This window comes from Cnephaeus nilssonii, assembly GCF_951640355.1.
Source record: "Cnephaeus nilssonii genome assembly, chromosome: 18".
Classification (NCBI taxonomy): domain Eukaryota; kingdom Metazoa; phylum Chordata; class Mammalia; order Chiroptera; family Vespertilionidae; genus Cnephaeus; species Cnephaeus nilssonii.
The window spans coordinates 40,862,201-40,876,752 of record NC_137089.1 but is presented as its reverse complement, the minus strand read 5'-3'; the positions used below and the strand labels follow the sequence as shown (position 1 = coordinate 40,876,752).

General features: G+C 40.6%; 1 protein-coding gene across 1 annotated transcript; it reads left to right on the top strand.

The window, feature by feature from the left end:
• Positions 1-429: 429 nt before the first annotated feature.
• On the top strand, positions 430-12,498 carry LOC307114237 (uncharacterized protein C8orf89). Its single transcript, XM_079796522.1, has 4 exons — positions 430-601; positions 2,425-2,572; positions 5,690-5,745; positions 12,116-12,498. The coding sequence occupies exons 1-4, from the start codon at positions 439-441 to the stop codon at positions 12,265-12,267; spliced, it is 519 nt and encodes a 172-aa protein (XP_079652648.1). The 5' UTR covers positions 430-438; the 3' UTR covers positions 12,268-12,498.
• Positions 12,499-14,552: the final 2,054 nt, after the last annotated feature.

Sequence of the window (14,552 nt, the reverse complement as noted above, 5' to 3'; positions counted from 1 at the left end):
TATCACATTAACTGATTTTTGTATGTTGAACCATTCTTGCATCCCAGAGATAAATTCTACTTGATAATGGTGTATAATGGTAATATTTTTGAGAGAATCCTAAACATTTTCTTGTACACGATAACTTGATGTTGGACTTAAATTGTTTTTATATTGCCAATTACCTATAACTTAGAATTTGAAAGAATTCATTAATCTTTATAAAAGAAAAAATTCTCACTACATATTTTAGCTATATTCTTAAAGGGCTCTTGCTTTAAAATACCAAGAATATGTATTTAACATACAATATAAGTAAAATTTTCATTTAAGTGTATGTTAGTATTTAATCTGTATGATGGAAAACAGATTGGAAAAAAAATATTTATCTTCGAAATACCTTTCTTTTCTTACTTTTTTTTGGTATTTTGGTATTTTGTGTCCCAAATTCGGATCAGCATGTCACTTTCATCAGCACTGTTGAAAGAAGAAAAAATGCCAGCACTATCTCCTGAAATCAAATTTGAGAATTCTAATGTCACCAGAAATTCCATGGACAGATATTTTCTTTTTGAGAATAATTGGAGGAAAGCGGTTTTCGAAACACAAAAGTTGAAGAATGGTAACATCAATTTTATTCTTATTTAACTTAAGAAAATATAGAAATAGTGAGTTTGAATTTACATGTATATTTTTAAAGTAATAAGAGACATTTTATAATTTTTGTAACATTTAAGTAAAAATACTATCTTAAACTTACAGAAAAGACAAATGGAAGCAAATTAAAGTTAATTTCCTTAATGTAATTCTGTGACTCATGATAGAACAAATTTAAAGAACTACTTCCCTTGATATCAGTGCAGTTCTCCCTCTGTTGGATCATGCTACTTTTCATGAATAGTGTTTGTTTTTAAATACCTCAAGTCGCCCTAGCTGGTTTGGCTCAGCAGTTGGAGAGTTTGCCTGCGGACTGAAGGGTCCCAGGTTCGATTCCAGTCAAGGGCACAAACCTCAGTTGCAGGCTCGAATTCAGGCCCCAGTTAGGGCGTGTGTGGGAGGCAACCAATCAATGTGTGTCTCTCACATTGATGTTTCTCTCTGTCTCTCCCCTTCCCTTCCACTCTGTCTGGAAATCAATGGAAAGGATGTCCTTGGGTACAAATTAACAAAAAGAAAGAAACACAAACAAAAAACAAAACTAAATACCTCAAGCTGGTTTTCATATTTTAAGAAACCCCAATCTTTTACAGCACCTTTTTGTATTAATCATTCTAATCAAAATTATGTCTTCTTTCCTTTCCTGTAAAAAGTATTTTATATCCTATAGTTGCTCAATAAAGACTAGTTTGAGGACTTTTGACACGTAAATGAGTATGTATAACTTTCCCCCCTTAATTTCAAATTATAAATTACATTTTTTATTTATCCTGAATTCTGCCATTAGCTTTATTGATGGAGATATAATTCTTGAAAATAGCAAAATTTGAACTCTATTACCATTTCATCACTTCTGGTTTTGAATGTGTTGCTACAGTTTTTCAGTTTTTCCACTAGTTTCCCATTAAAGGTACTCAGAAGACACCCGTTTATCTGTCTCCCTACCCCCAGGTTTAATTGCTTAAAAGAGAATCTATATATTTTTTTGATCAAGAGAAACTTTTTTTTCCAAAAAAAGAAAAACATTCAAAGGTTGCAAAAGAGCATTTTGAGTATTTAATATAATTCTAGCCCCATTAAATACCTTTTTTATTACTGGGCTAGACTTGCTCAGGAGAGAAAGCTTTAAAAACAATTCTCTAATGTTTAGTTTAATGACCACCCAAACCTTTAATCTCTTAATCTTTTTTTCCTTCGTTTTGAAAATTTTTAATAATTTGATATTCTCTTTGTCTAATGATATGTGAGGTCAGTCGAAGAAATCTTGGTGTTTCAATGTTGTTATTTACAGATTTGGAATTTTGCAGCGAAATTATTAAAATCAGTGCCTGGAAATGGAATTCTTTTATCTCTTATTGTTAGCTCAGATGATCATGTATTTACATACCTTGATTTTCTACATAAAAGCAGGAAGGAGGAAAGACTTAAAGTAGCAGATAATGTAAGACTCCTGAAAGTGCTTTTGGCTCTTTTCAATGTGAATCTATCTAATATTCTGAGGATTCTAGAATCATGAAGACAGAGGACCGTGAAGACTGAGGCTCTGGGAAGCTGTCCTTTTTCCTGGTTCGAATCTTAAGCAGCCCCTTACCCCCTGTCTCCTGCAGTCCCTATGTTAGGAATTCAGGTATTCTCTTGGGAAAGATGCTAGGTAAACTACAGTAGCTTAATTTTCTTTACTTAATGACCCATCTAGTATATTTTATTATGCATTGTGGTATAGGAAACGAAGTAACATACATCTAATCAGGAAATAATGAAGGTGGTTATGATGCTATTTTTTATTAGAATACACCCAAACGTTTGGTCTGGAAGAGCTCAGAGAACGTGTCAGAATGCCATATTTACCAGGATTGCAAACCTGCCAGAAAAGTTCATCTCCACCCGAGATCCCTAGCAGACGGCGGCGCGCTGACACCCAGATGCCTCCCGTCAGGTAGGCCCTGCCTATTCCATTCTCTCCTGCTGCATACTCGGCTGGAGTAGTACTTCTGCGTGGACAGGTTTCTGGCCCGTGAACCCAGTTCTTTCTTGCTTACTAGTTTTTTTCCATAAAGGATTTAATTTTGTGATTTTATTCAGTTTGACAAGTAGGAGCTTCCCACGGTTGTTAAGTGACATTGTCAGACAGGATCCGAGGTCTTTTTTTAAAGAATCTTTATTGCCCTGGTGTAAATTGCTCATGAGAATATTGGAATTTTTAGCAATAAAAATAAATGAGCTCTGAATATGAACAGGTCTCACTCCCCTGCATACAGAGCCTTGCATTTCACTGCCCGTTTGAAGAGGTGTGAGGGGTGATTCCGAATGAGACATCAGCCTGATGAAGACCCTGCACTGATGATCAGAAATGAGTTTGTCAGCCGGAATCCTGGCATTTAAAAACATTATTATAAATGCCTTTCCCACTGTGAATCAGACTGACATACCCGTAAAAGAAATCCCCTTTCTTTAAAGGGATGTATGTATATATTCATTAGTAAGACAGTCTTCTATTTGGTTTCTGCTTTGGTGTGTTTATTTATCCATCGGGTATTTACTGAAAGGCCAGCCTTAAAAAAAGACCAAGCACTGAAAGCAGTCTGATTTGCAGCTCTTTTTAGGGGAGGATTTATATCTTCACGTATATGTATATTTTCATGTCATGAGCTTTAAAGTCATCCAATTGTACATAGCACACAAGTATCAGAATTTCAGAGTCTATTTCTTGAATTTTCCACCAGTATTATTGCTCTTGCTAATTACTCAAAATAAATCCTGATAATATAAATAGAAAACTAGAACATACTACACATGAAAAGTTGTGGTTAGTTTAGATCTAAATTGTGAAAATAAGAGCTTTGCAGAAAATTTACCCATCTTAACATATCCATTTTTATTGTTGGGAGTTCTAGCCTTTTTCATTTTCATATATTTTTATTTTAGTTGTAATTTTAGTGTACTTACAATGTTTTACTCTGCCTTTTTCACACACACACACACATTTGTATTTATCTCACTACATAATCTTCAGTTACTGTCCACATTATATTTCATTGATGTTATTAAACTGTGTTTAATAAAACAACATAGTTTATTTAAAAGTTCCTATCATGGCACTTTTACATTACCTTGACTTTTTCACTTTTGTGAGCAATAGCACACATAAAATCTTTCCCCTCGTTTTAAATATTATCTGAGGACAGATTGCCAAGCTCTAAAAATAGACAAAGCAAAACTGCTCTTTCTGAAGTGAGATTACAGTGAGACAAGGCAGAGCCAGGGACGGTGGAACAGAGTGAGTTGCCAGTAGAGTAGATGGTGGGAGTTAAAGAGACAGGATGGTAAGATTGTGGAAAGAAGCGGGCCCCCCGGAAACCTGAGTGTAACACCTATTCAAGGACACTGGTTCCATCACCAGCACCTGTATCCTGTTACTTAGCCCATCCATGTCATGTCCCCAGGGGTCACAGCCCTTGATGGGGAAGGGAGTAAGAGTGCAGAGGGCTGCCTGTGGTGATGGACTTGTCTCAGTCCAGACCCGTCTTCTGACCCTTCTTTCCGTGTGTATGATCACCTAAAAAACTGGAAGCCCGGAAAGCACCCCCTGAATCAGCCTGTTCTGCCTCTAAATTTTCAGTCTTTATGTTGCTCCCTACTATTTCACTCTATTTCAGTTTTTTTCTGTGTGTGTGTTCTTTTTTTATTTTTCACTTGCAATTTTGGCTATTTGTGAGATGACTCATCAACATTTCACATCGACTTGAGTGTGAATTTCCTTAAGTCAATGAAAGATAATTTGAATAAATTACAATTGTGTTATGACAAGTGTCCTTCATATATAAGTGGAAGAGAGGGGCTAAGTGCCATGATGTTCATGAAGTGCATGGCAAGCAAAAATGTTAGTTCTCGTGCCTGTCTTTGAAACGAGTGTCTTTATTTTAACCATTCTGGTGAGGACATGTTGAGTTGCCTGCAAGTTTTGTTGTTGTTTTTTTGTTAATCCTCATCCGAGGATTTTTTTTTTTCCCATTGCTTTTCAGAGAGAATGGAAAGGAGGGAGGGAGGGTGAGAGAGACAGAAGAGAGAGAGAGAAACATCCATGTGAAAGAGACACATCCATTGGTTGCCACCTGCACACACCCTGTCTCGGGCCGGGGATTGACCCTGCAACACAGGTAGGCGCCCTTGACCGGGAATTGAACTCGAGACCTTAGGTGCTCAGGCTGACACTCTGTGCATTGAGACACGCCAGCCAGGGCTACAAGTATTTTATTCTCCTCTTTGTATTGCCCAGCGCCCTGTGAAGGAACAATCTTGGTAAAGCAGGGAAGTCCTCATTTTTGTTCATTTTGTGTACAAACCCTTACCCTCTTCGATTCTAAAAGACTAATGTGTTTTCAAATTTCTTTAATGCTAATCAGAAATTTTCAATGACTCTCAAGGCACAGTCTGGTAATAAAACTGATAATAGGAATCCTAGAGGTGACGAGTATTTAAAAGTTTTGGCTGACTTCTAAGGTTTAATGTAGCTACAAGAAATTTGGAATTCTTAGGTACCCTCTCACCCACAGCAGATTCAACCATGACATATTTCCTACATATTATCTAGATCTATTCCAGAAGGAACGAGAGTTAATTATGTCAAAATTTAGATTGTGGTGATGAATAGGTGATAAGTGTACAAATAACTGAGTTGGTTAGCTGGCATATCCAGATACCCTGTTGATCTAATCTTGATTCCCTTCCTCATAGCATTCCCTGAATCATGATTACTGAGAATTAAGATAAAAATAAAATTGAGATAAAGATGGGAAAAGTTACACATAACACTCCTCCATGGGTAAAATTTATTAGCAAAAATTGAGACATTAAGTTGGTTCATATCTGTTTCTGATTAGATTAGCTATGATGGAAGGAGTTTCGTTTCTTTAATGTTTATTTAGTTTCTATGTGATGTCCTTCAACAGGTGAGTTTCACTGGAAGCATGCTTCTTGTCTCTTATTGCATCGTGACAGATGGATGTGCCCTGGGTTTGTAGAGAAGTGACTCTATGATAATCTGTAATTTCAGGATAAAGAAGACCAAGGAGCCCTGCATTGTGATACCGCTTCTGGAGCGACCCCAAGGCAAGCAGCTCCTCTTTCTTCCTGACCACGTGTCTCACTGTGCTGCGGAATACTTACTTACCTTTTGTTTTAAACGTCCTGTCTTTCCACTGGTTTAACTTTGGTTTGTTACTGCTTCTTTGAAGCTTTGGTGTATAAATGTAGTAGATGTTGTGTTCGGTACATCGTATATCTTTATTATCCCAGGACCCTGGCAGGGGCCCTCCTCATCGCAGGTGGGCCAGTGCAGTTGCCTGCAAACTAGTCTGGCTTCGAGTTTCTGGCCTTTGAAATCCTTCGGTAATCCCACAAGCCTAAGACCTTGGCCTCTAATCGCATCACGCCCTTCTTCAAAAACAATTCCTCCGCAATACCCTCAGACTAAAGTATGAACTCCTTAGCTTGGCACTGAACCCTTTACCATCTTGCACTAACTTGCCTTTCTGGCCTGATCTTCTAATTAATTATTTTCCTGAATCCTGTGTATCTTATCACATCCAACTGCAGAAACTTATCCCTATGCCAATAGTTTGAGTTCAAAAGAACTACTCTTAATATTGATTTATTCCTAAGCCTTTGGTGACTAGGAGGGTTTATAGCACTAAGCTGTATTTTCACTTATTTGGAGTATGAATTTGTTCTTTGAAGTGATAAAATCAGGCATTCTCACCTCCACATTTCTGATGTGTTTGATCAGAATTTTGTTTTTCAAAAATAGACTCTGAAAAATCGGTTGAGCCAGGTAATTGCCCTTTTGATGAGGTCTGCAAGATGATGGGAATTTCTTGGCAGCTCTGGTATCTCGACTTACTGTCTCATCCCTAACTTTCGTGTGTTACTGATTCCTGGGGCCTTACACTAAGGGAACCATATATGGCATGCGACATGCATATGTCTAGCATTTAAGTTCTCCAATAAATTCGTGCTCATTTCCTGAAGGAATTTTATCCAAAGTTAAATGGGAGAGATTCTTTTTTTTTGAAAGATTCTTGAAGTCAAAAGTTTTCCACTTTCTTGTCTGTTGTCGATTATTATGTAAGCCAGGGTTTTTCAACAATGGCAGTATTAACATTTTGGACCAGATAATTCTTTGTTGTGGGGCTCTGTCCTATGCATTGGAGGCATTTAGCAGCATCCCTAAATGCCACTGTGTGGTCACTAGATGCCACTATGTGGTCATCAAAAAGGCCTCCAGACATTGCCAAAGGACCTTAGGGTGGCAAAATCACTTCCAGTTGAGAACCACAGGATTAAGTATAACATGTCTAGCATTATATATTATTTACTACTAGAGGCCCGGTGCACGAAATTCGTGCACGGGGGAGGGGGATCCCCTCAGCCCAGCCTGCACCCTCTCCAATCTGGGAACCCTCAGGGGATGTCCAATTGCCGGTTTAGGCCCCATCTCCAGGATCGGGCCTAAACTGGTAGTCGGACATCCCTCTCACAATCCAGGACCACTGACTCCTAACTACTCACCTGCCTGCCTGCCTGCCTGATCACCCCTAACTGCCCCCCCTGCTGGCCTGATCACCCCCACCTATCCCCCCTGCCGACCTAGTCGCCCCCAACTGCCCCCCCTGCTGGCCTGGTCACCCCTCACTGCCCCCCTCTGCCAGCCTGGTAGCCCCCAACTGCCCCCCCCCCCCGCCAGCCTGGTTGCCCCTCACGCCCCCCCCCTCCCTTGCTGGCCTGGTTGCCCACACAGCCTGCTGTTCGGTCATTTGGTTGCCCCTCACTAACCCCCCTGCCAGCCTGGTTGCCCCACGCAGCCTGCTGCTCAGTCATTTGGTCACCCCTCACTAACCCGCCTGCTGACCTGGTCGCCCCACGCAGCCTGTTCGGTGTCATCCGTTCAGTTGCGATGGTCACTTAGGCTTTTATATATATAGATTTGTCCTTCAAACTATCAAATGTTTCCTTCTTTATCTGTGTATAACAATTATTTCTTTACCAGCTTAAGACTTTTTCAACCTTACTTATTTTTATGATAATCACAGTTATCTCCATCACTTCCATGACTTTGTACTTATAGACTAATGGAGCTAATAGAGCACCTCCAAAGAAACCACAAACACTAAAAGTGTAGAGTAAATAATATATAATATATAATGCTTTCTCGACATTGTTGGTAGCAGTCAGAATTGACTTAGGAGCTTTGCAAGTTCAGACTCTGGACGTTCATAAGGTTAAATGCTCATGAACTTCTCCTTGGATATGTCCTTTCTCTGAATTTCCAAATAGTATAAACAACTTTTGTGATCAACAGGCAGCATAAAATAAAAACATACATGGTAATTTAAGCAAAAGACATCTTGGCCCAAATGAACATTTGCCTGCCTATGTTCTAATAGGCCAAGTTTATGGTTCTTTTTGGCCGGATGCTATATCTTCTTCACCTTTATAACCTGCAGTGCCAACACCAGTTTCTGCAATATAAAGAGTGTTCAGTAAATACGTGTTGATTTTCCTTGAGTCATGCAAGAACACAGTTCATTCACTCATTCACCGAATGTGAATTGAGTATCTACTCTGTGCCAGGCCTTGTTCTAGATGCCTGGGCCTCGGTTACATCCCTCCACAAAACCAAGGTCCCAGGCTTGTGGAATTTACATTCTAGTGAGAGACTACAGCTGACAAACAACCTATAAAATAAAGAGCTAATATGCTAATTAGACTGAACAGCAAAACGACCATCCGGAAGGTCGTTGTGAGATCCAGCCGAGGCAGCCGGGGCTGCGAGGGCCGAGCCCCTTGCACGAATTTCATGCATCGGGCCTCTAGTTAAATATAATAAAGAAGGTCCATTGCCTAGTATATCAGAAGGTGTAAGTAAAACAGAAACAAAATAGAATAAGGGAAGGGAGATCAGGAGATCTAGGATCAGAACAGGTTTACTGGTGAGGGTAATATTTGAGCCAAGACTTGAAAGAAGTGAGGGAATTAAACTCCGGGAAAACAGTTACTCTCTTGGAGCCAGGAAAGATCCCAGGGCAGGATGGTACCTGACCGGTTGTAAGAATTCAGGAGTCAAGTGTGGCTAAACTCAGAGTGTGGAAGACCAGGTGGAAGAGGTGACATCTGACCCTGGAGGGCGCTGGAAGGGTCACTGCATCTAACTCTGATTGAAATGAGGAGTCACTGAGTAATTTTAACAAAGAATGATTTCCATGTGATCCGATTTAAGTTTTAAAGGATCATTTGGCACCTGTCATCTATTTCAGTAGTTATTCCTTTTTTTTTTAATTTTTATTGATTTTTTACAGAGAGGAAGCGAGAGGGATAGAGAATTAGAAACATCGATGAGAGAGAAACATCGATTAGCTGCCTCCTGCACACCCCCTACTGGGGATGTGCCCGCAACCAAGGTACATGCCCTTGCCCGGAATCGAACCTGGGACCCCTGAGTCCTCAGGCCGACGCTCTATCCACTGAGCCCAACTGGTTTCGGCAGTAGTTACTCCTTTTAAAAAAATGGCCCAGTCCTGGTGGTGTGGTTCAGTTGGTTGGGCGTTGCACGGCCCATGCATCTAAAGGTTGCTGGTTCGATTCCGGTTGTCGGGCAGCTAATCCATGTTTTGCTCTTACATCGATGTTTCCCTCTTTCCCTCTCCCTTCCTCTCTCTCTCAAAATCAATAAAAATACTTTTTAAATTAAAAATGAATAAATAAATCCTGTAATTTCATTATAATAAATAAATAAATAAGTACCCATAGAACTTCCACCTCCGGCTGTGCTGGAATAGCTTCCATTAGATGACTTTACCACTGAGAATTAGCATAAGAGTTAATTATAAAAGAGCATAAAAATATATTTTATAATAAATAAGTAATATAAAAGTTGCACATTTATTATTAATATAAAATATTAAAAAGCAACTACTTTAAGGTGCCAAGCGCTCTCATTTCCAATAGGACTTCAGAGCTGAGATACTGGAGAAATAACCGCAGAGAAGTGAGCCCCAAATTCTGTGAGCAGTTTTCCCCCAGGTGTTTGCCTGTTCCTGAGGGGCATGTCTGCCAGGTCATATGACAGGGCCTCAAGCAGAAAACAGCCTCTTTGAGGCGAAAGAAATGAGCAGAGGTTTCAGTAAGTTAGCATTTGCTGGGCGGACAGAGGGGGAGGTTAAGGCCTACCTAGGAGAGCCCTTAGTGAACTCCCAGGCTCTCTGTTAAAACCCCCAGAGGGCTGCACACAATAAAGGCATCCCAAGAAGAGACGAGCTTTAAAACAGCCTACAGCCCATCGTTGGCCGGATTAAAGTGACGGCTGCCAGAAGAAAATGAAATCTCTCCAGAAAACATGAGGTGACAGAGCCTTGCAGGTAAAACACGTGGGCCATTTGTTTTCTTTGGAGGAGTCTTTTAATATTGATCCAGTCATTTTAACTTTAGGACTCTTAAAGCATTCTAATTTGTCAATCAGTTTTGGTAAGTTATATGTTCTAGAATTTCTTCCATTTTGTCTGTTTTCAAATTTATTGGCCTAAAATTTAATCTTTGCTCTATCTGTACTTCTCTTCCTCTTCTAATATTACTTACTAGAGGCCCGGTGCATGAAATTCGTGCACTTGGGGTGGTCCCTCAGTCCAGCCTGTGCCCTCTAGTAGTCTGGGAGCCCTCGGGGGATGTCCGACTAACCGTTTAAGCTCACAGTCGGACATCCTTAGCACTGCCACGGAGGCAGGAGAGGCTCCCACCACCGCCGCTGTGTTCGCCAGCTGTGAGCCTGGCTCAGGGCTTCTGGCTGAGCGGCGCTCCCCCTGTGGGAACGCACTGACCACCAGGGGGCTGCTCCTGCATTGAGCATCTGCCCCCTGGTGGTCAGTGCGCATCATAGCAACCGGTTGTCCCACCATTCGTTTGATTTGTATATTACCCTTTTATTACATAGGATTTGTTCCTTCTGCCTTGTTTTCTTGATTAATCTCACAGGGGCTTTCCTTTGTTATTAGTCTTTTCAGTGAAGAACTATCATCTTTTTAAAGTTTCTTATTGTAAGTTTGTTTTCTATTTCTCCTCTTTTCTGAATATCGTTTTTCCCCCGTGTTCTGTGGGTTTATTCTTTTCCTAATGTATATCTTACACCTCACTTATTAATTTTCAGCCTTCTTTTCTAACAAAGGAAATTTAGAAAATTATACCCTAAACCATAGAGAGGTTTATACCCTAAAATTTCTCTTTTGTTTCACCACACGTTTTGTAATATTTTTTGTCATCTACTTAAATGTTTATTATGATTTATTTTTTATTGATGCATAATTTAGAATGTGTGGGTAAATTTCTAAATATTTGAGAATTTTTATATTTATCTTATTGTTGACAACTTCAACTTAATTTTATTGGCCTGTATGATAACAATTCTTTGAAGTTTTTTGAATATTGCTTAATACCTAGCATCTAGTTATTTTGTAGCCAGAGGGTCTAAGATCAAGTCCATTGCAGTGCTAAGCACAAGAATGCTGATCATATTCTTGCCCTCTGCTCTCTCTGAACTTCTCACTCATGTTACACATTCAAATAAAAACAAAAGAAGCAAATCCAACCACCCTGGAGATTTGAAGACAGCTTTCTTGATACTTGAAACTTGGACATTAAATAACAGTATTTTCAAAATAATAAATGGATTCATATTTTATTTTCAAACACTTGTGTGTTTCTAAATAGAAGTATTTACACTCATTTACATATTTAGGTAATAAATAGTGATTTACATGGGAACTTTGAATTTGGTGGATTTAGGTTCAAATCCTGTCCCTAACAATGGCTAGAATTTAAGCCTCATTAAATCGTTTTAAAATATGTAATCCAAGATAGTACTAGTTACCTACTTCATTGAGTTGAGTGGATGAAATAGATGAAAAGAGTACTTGACATAAAGAGATCACTCGCTAAGTATGAACCTACTAGTATTATTACTATTCCTACCACCCTATAAGAGATGCTCAGTTAGAGAAGGGCCCATTTCACTTTATAATTTTACTATGTTACTTCACTCAGTATTTATGAGAAATGGTTTTATTTGCAAAAAAAAATAACTTGATAAGCACTTAAAGCATTAAATGAGCTAATTATTTATAGAGATAATTTTTTTTATGGAGAATGCATTTTTATAATTATTTCTAGATAATAAATTCCATAGCCATCCCATGTTACAGACACAGATTTAGTTTCATATAATTAAATGCATGCACTGCAGGTGTTTTTAGTGAGATATTTTTGAGATGACTTATCACGGTCACTTTTGAAAGTATACGACATTTCTACTTGAAAGAAATCGTAGTGCTTGGTGGTCGCTCGAGGAACAGACATTTTGCTTGCACTATATTTGAGAGACTATCATTAATGTGTGATTATTTGAATTTTAGCAGCTGATCTTTTTTCCTGACAGGTTCTGGCTTCAGCGATCCCCTCGCTGGAGCACCACCTCAGTACTTACAGAGACTTTCCAGAATGTCCATACTGGAGTTTGACACCATTCGTCAAGAAACGGCCACGAAGTCCAAAAAGGGTAAGAGACGAGAGCTGCGAGACTGCTGGTAACACGCAGCGCGACGCTTCTCCACTCGCCGTTAGGGCTTATACTTCTTCCCTTCCTTTTCCTTTCCTTTCTTTTTGATACGTGATATGATATGGAATGATATATGTAACAATGGAAATGTAAATAGGAAATAAATATTTTATGTTACACTCAGGATAATTTGTGCTTTGTTAACTATACAAAGAGACATTTAAGTTATAGTTTGTGTAGACACAAGCATAAGAGAAAGTATATTGCAGGCCAGCCGGAGTGGCTCAGTTGGTTGAGCGTTGTCCTGTGCACCAAAAGGTTGCCAGTTTGATTCCTGGTTCAGGGAATATACAGAAGGCAACTGATCTCTCTCTCTCTCTCTCTCTCTCTCTCTCTCTCTCTCTCTCCTCCTCCTCCTCCTCCTCCTCCTCCTCCCCCTCCTCCTCCCCTCCTTCCCTCCTCCTCTCCTCTCCCTCTCCCTGTCCCTGTCCCTGTCCCTGTCCCTCTCCCTCTCCCTCTCCCTCTTCCTCTCTCTAAGCATGTCCTCAGGTGAGGATTTTTTTACAATTTATATGGCATGAATTTTATGCACATTGATTATGTTTTTTTGACTCAACTTGAGAAGTGTTTTGAGTGCCTCTCTGTAAAATGATATTCGCCAAGAGCTGCAGAAGATTCAAGAAAAAGTGAGCTCTTGTTGGGGTTCAAAAGCACCAATATAACCCCCTCCTTTTCCCTGCTTGAGTGTGAAACAGTTGTGAGGTACTTATTCAAGCAGATGACGACGAGAATATTAGCTTTGCTTGCTGATAAAACCTGGAAGGGAGATCCTGGCTTAGACGTGTGGCAACCTCCTAACACTGAACTTCAGCATTGGGCCAACGTGCACACCCAGGTAAGTGCTGACAAGCTCGGGCTCACCTGCCGAGTCAGGGCCTTGACAAGGCCAAACAGAACAAGGCTCCTCCACTGTAGACAGGCAGGTCCCTGAGGGGGAAGAGGGTGGGGAGACTCGCCCCTCTGTGGGGAGCAGGGCAAGGTCTAGATCAGGAGGACACTGCTCCTCTAGAAAGCCTGAGGGATGGGAGAGGAGTGCTTGCCAGGAACCAGGAGAAATCCAGCGCAGCAGAGCCTGCGATCCAGTGAGAGTGGGATACGGGCACAGCAGAACCCATATGATATGGGTTATGGAGGGTGTTATGGAGGGTCAAGAACAGGGCAGTATTCCAGCGGGAACGCTTCCCGGAAGAGGCAGTGTTCGAAGTGGACCTTAAAGCCAGGGAAGATGAATAACATAGCAGAGGTGCACTGTGCGTTGGCAGTGACACTGTGGGTGGAACGCTGGGGAGCAGAGGGCAAGCGGCAGAATTCACGTGCCTACAGGCACCAAGCCAAGTGCCATGCTGAAGGACACCATGAGATGAAGGCTTCGGTGAACTGGGCACTCACCGCCCGGCTTCAGCTCTTTGTCACCTGGGAATGTAGGCCCAAAGTCGCCAGATATTCCAACTTTTCATTAGAAGCCAGACCCCAGACTTTCATGTGAAGCCTTCTAATGTGTCAATGTTAGCAACTAATTAGAAGTTTATGAAGCCATTGTGTGGGCCAAAGAAAGTTACATGCGCCAGCTAGTGCTGGCTTTGAGGGGCCATTCTTTCCTGCAATCTCGGGGTCAAAGGGTTAGAGGGCAATAGGGCTTGAGATAAGCGGTTGATACCTGGTAGAGAGCCTCAGATCCAAGCATGAGTTTCTATTTCCTCGCGTTCTCAATGGGAGATTTTGAGTGTGAACGTAGATTATTGCTTTTGTGACTTAGGAAGATTCATCCAGGCTAGATTGTGATGGGAGGAGCCTGGGAGAAGGGAAACCAGTGAGAGGCTGTTTATAAACATTGAGGTAAGAATCTCTCAGTAGAAAGGTAGAGACAGGACATCAAGGCAAAGCACCCAAGGTCAACTGATTGGACATAAGGGTATCAAGACAGGAAGAAGCAAAACCAGCTCATTTCTAGTCTTAGACATAGATTCTCAAGAGGAGATGCTAGTTTGGGGGAATAACAGGATGAATGCAACTTTGAGTATATTCTGTTTAAGGTGCCACCAGGACATCCATCCAGAGATGCCAAACAGGTAGTTGAAAGCAGGTGTGTAGTTCTGGAAAAAGATGCTTGACTAGAGTTAGAACTTGGAAAAACATACATTGCCAAGGCTGAGTTTTCCTGCTAAAAATGTAGAGAGAGAAGAGAGGCCAGATTCATAAGGGATGGGAGCAAATAGGAAGAAGACAAAAATAAAAGAAAGGAAGCATCACAGATATA

Excerpts from the sequence above, each read along its gene's own strand:
- LOC307114237 (XM_079796522.1), top strand. The coding sequence starts at position 439 with ATGTCACTTTCATCAGCACTGTTGAAAGAAGAAAAAATGCCAGCACTA. Across the intron at positions 2,573-5,689 it reads ACCCAGATGCCTCCCGTCAG|GATAAAGAAGACCAAGGAGC; the intron begins GTAGGCCCTGCC and ends CTGTAATTTCAG. Across the intron at positions 5,746-12,115 it reads GCTTCTGGAGCGACCCCAAG|GTTCTGGCTTCAGCGATCCC; the intron begins GCAAGCAGCTCC and ends TTTTCCTGACAG.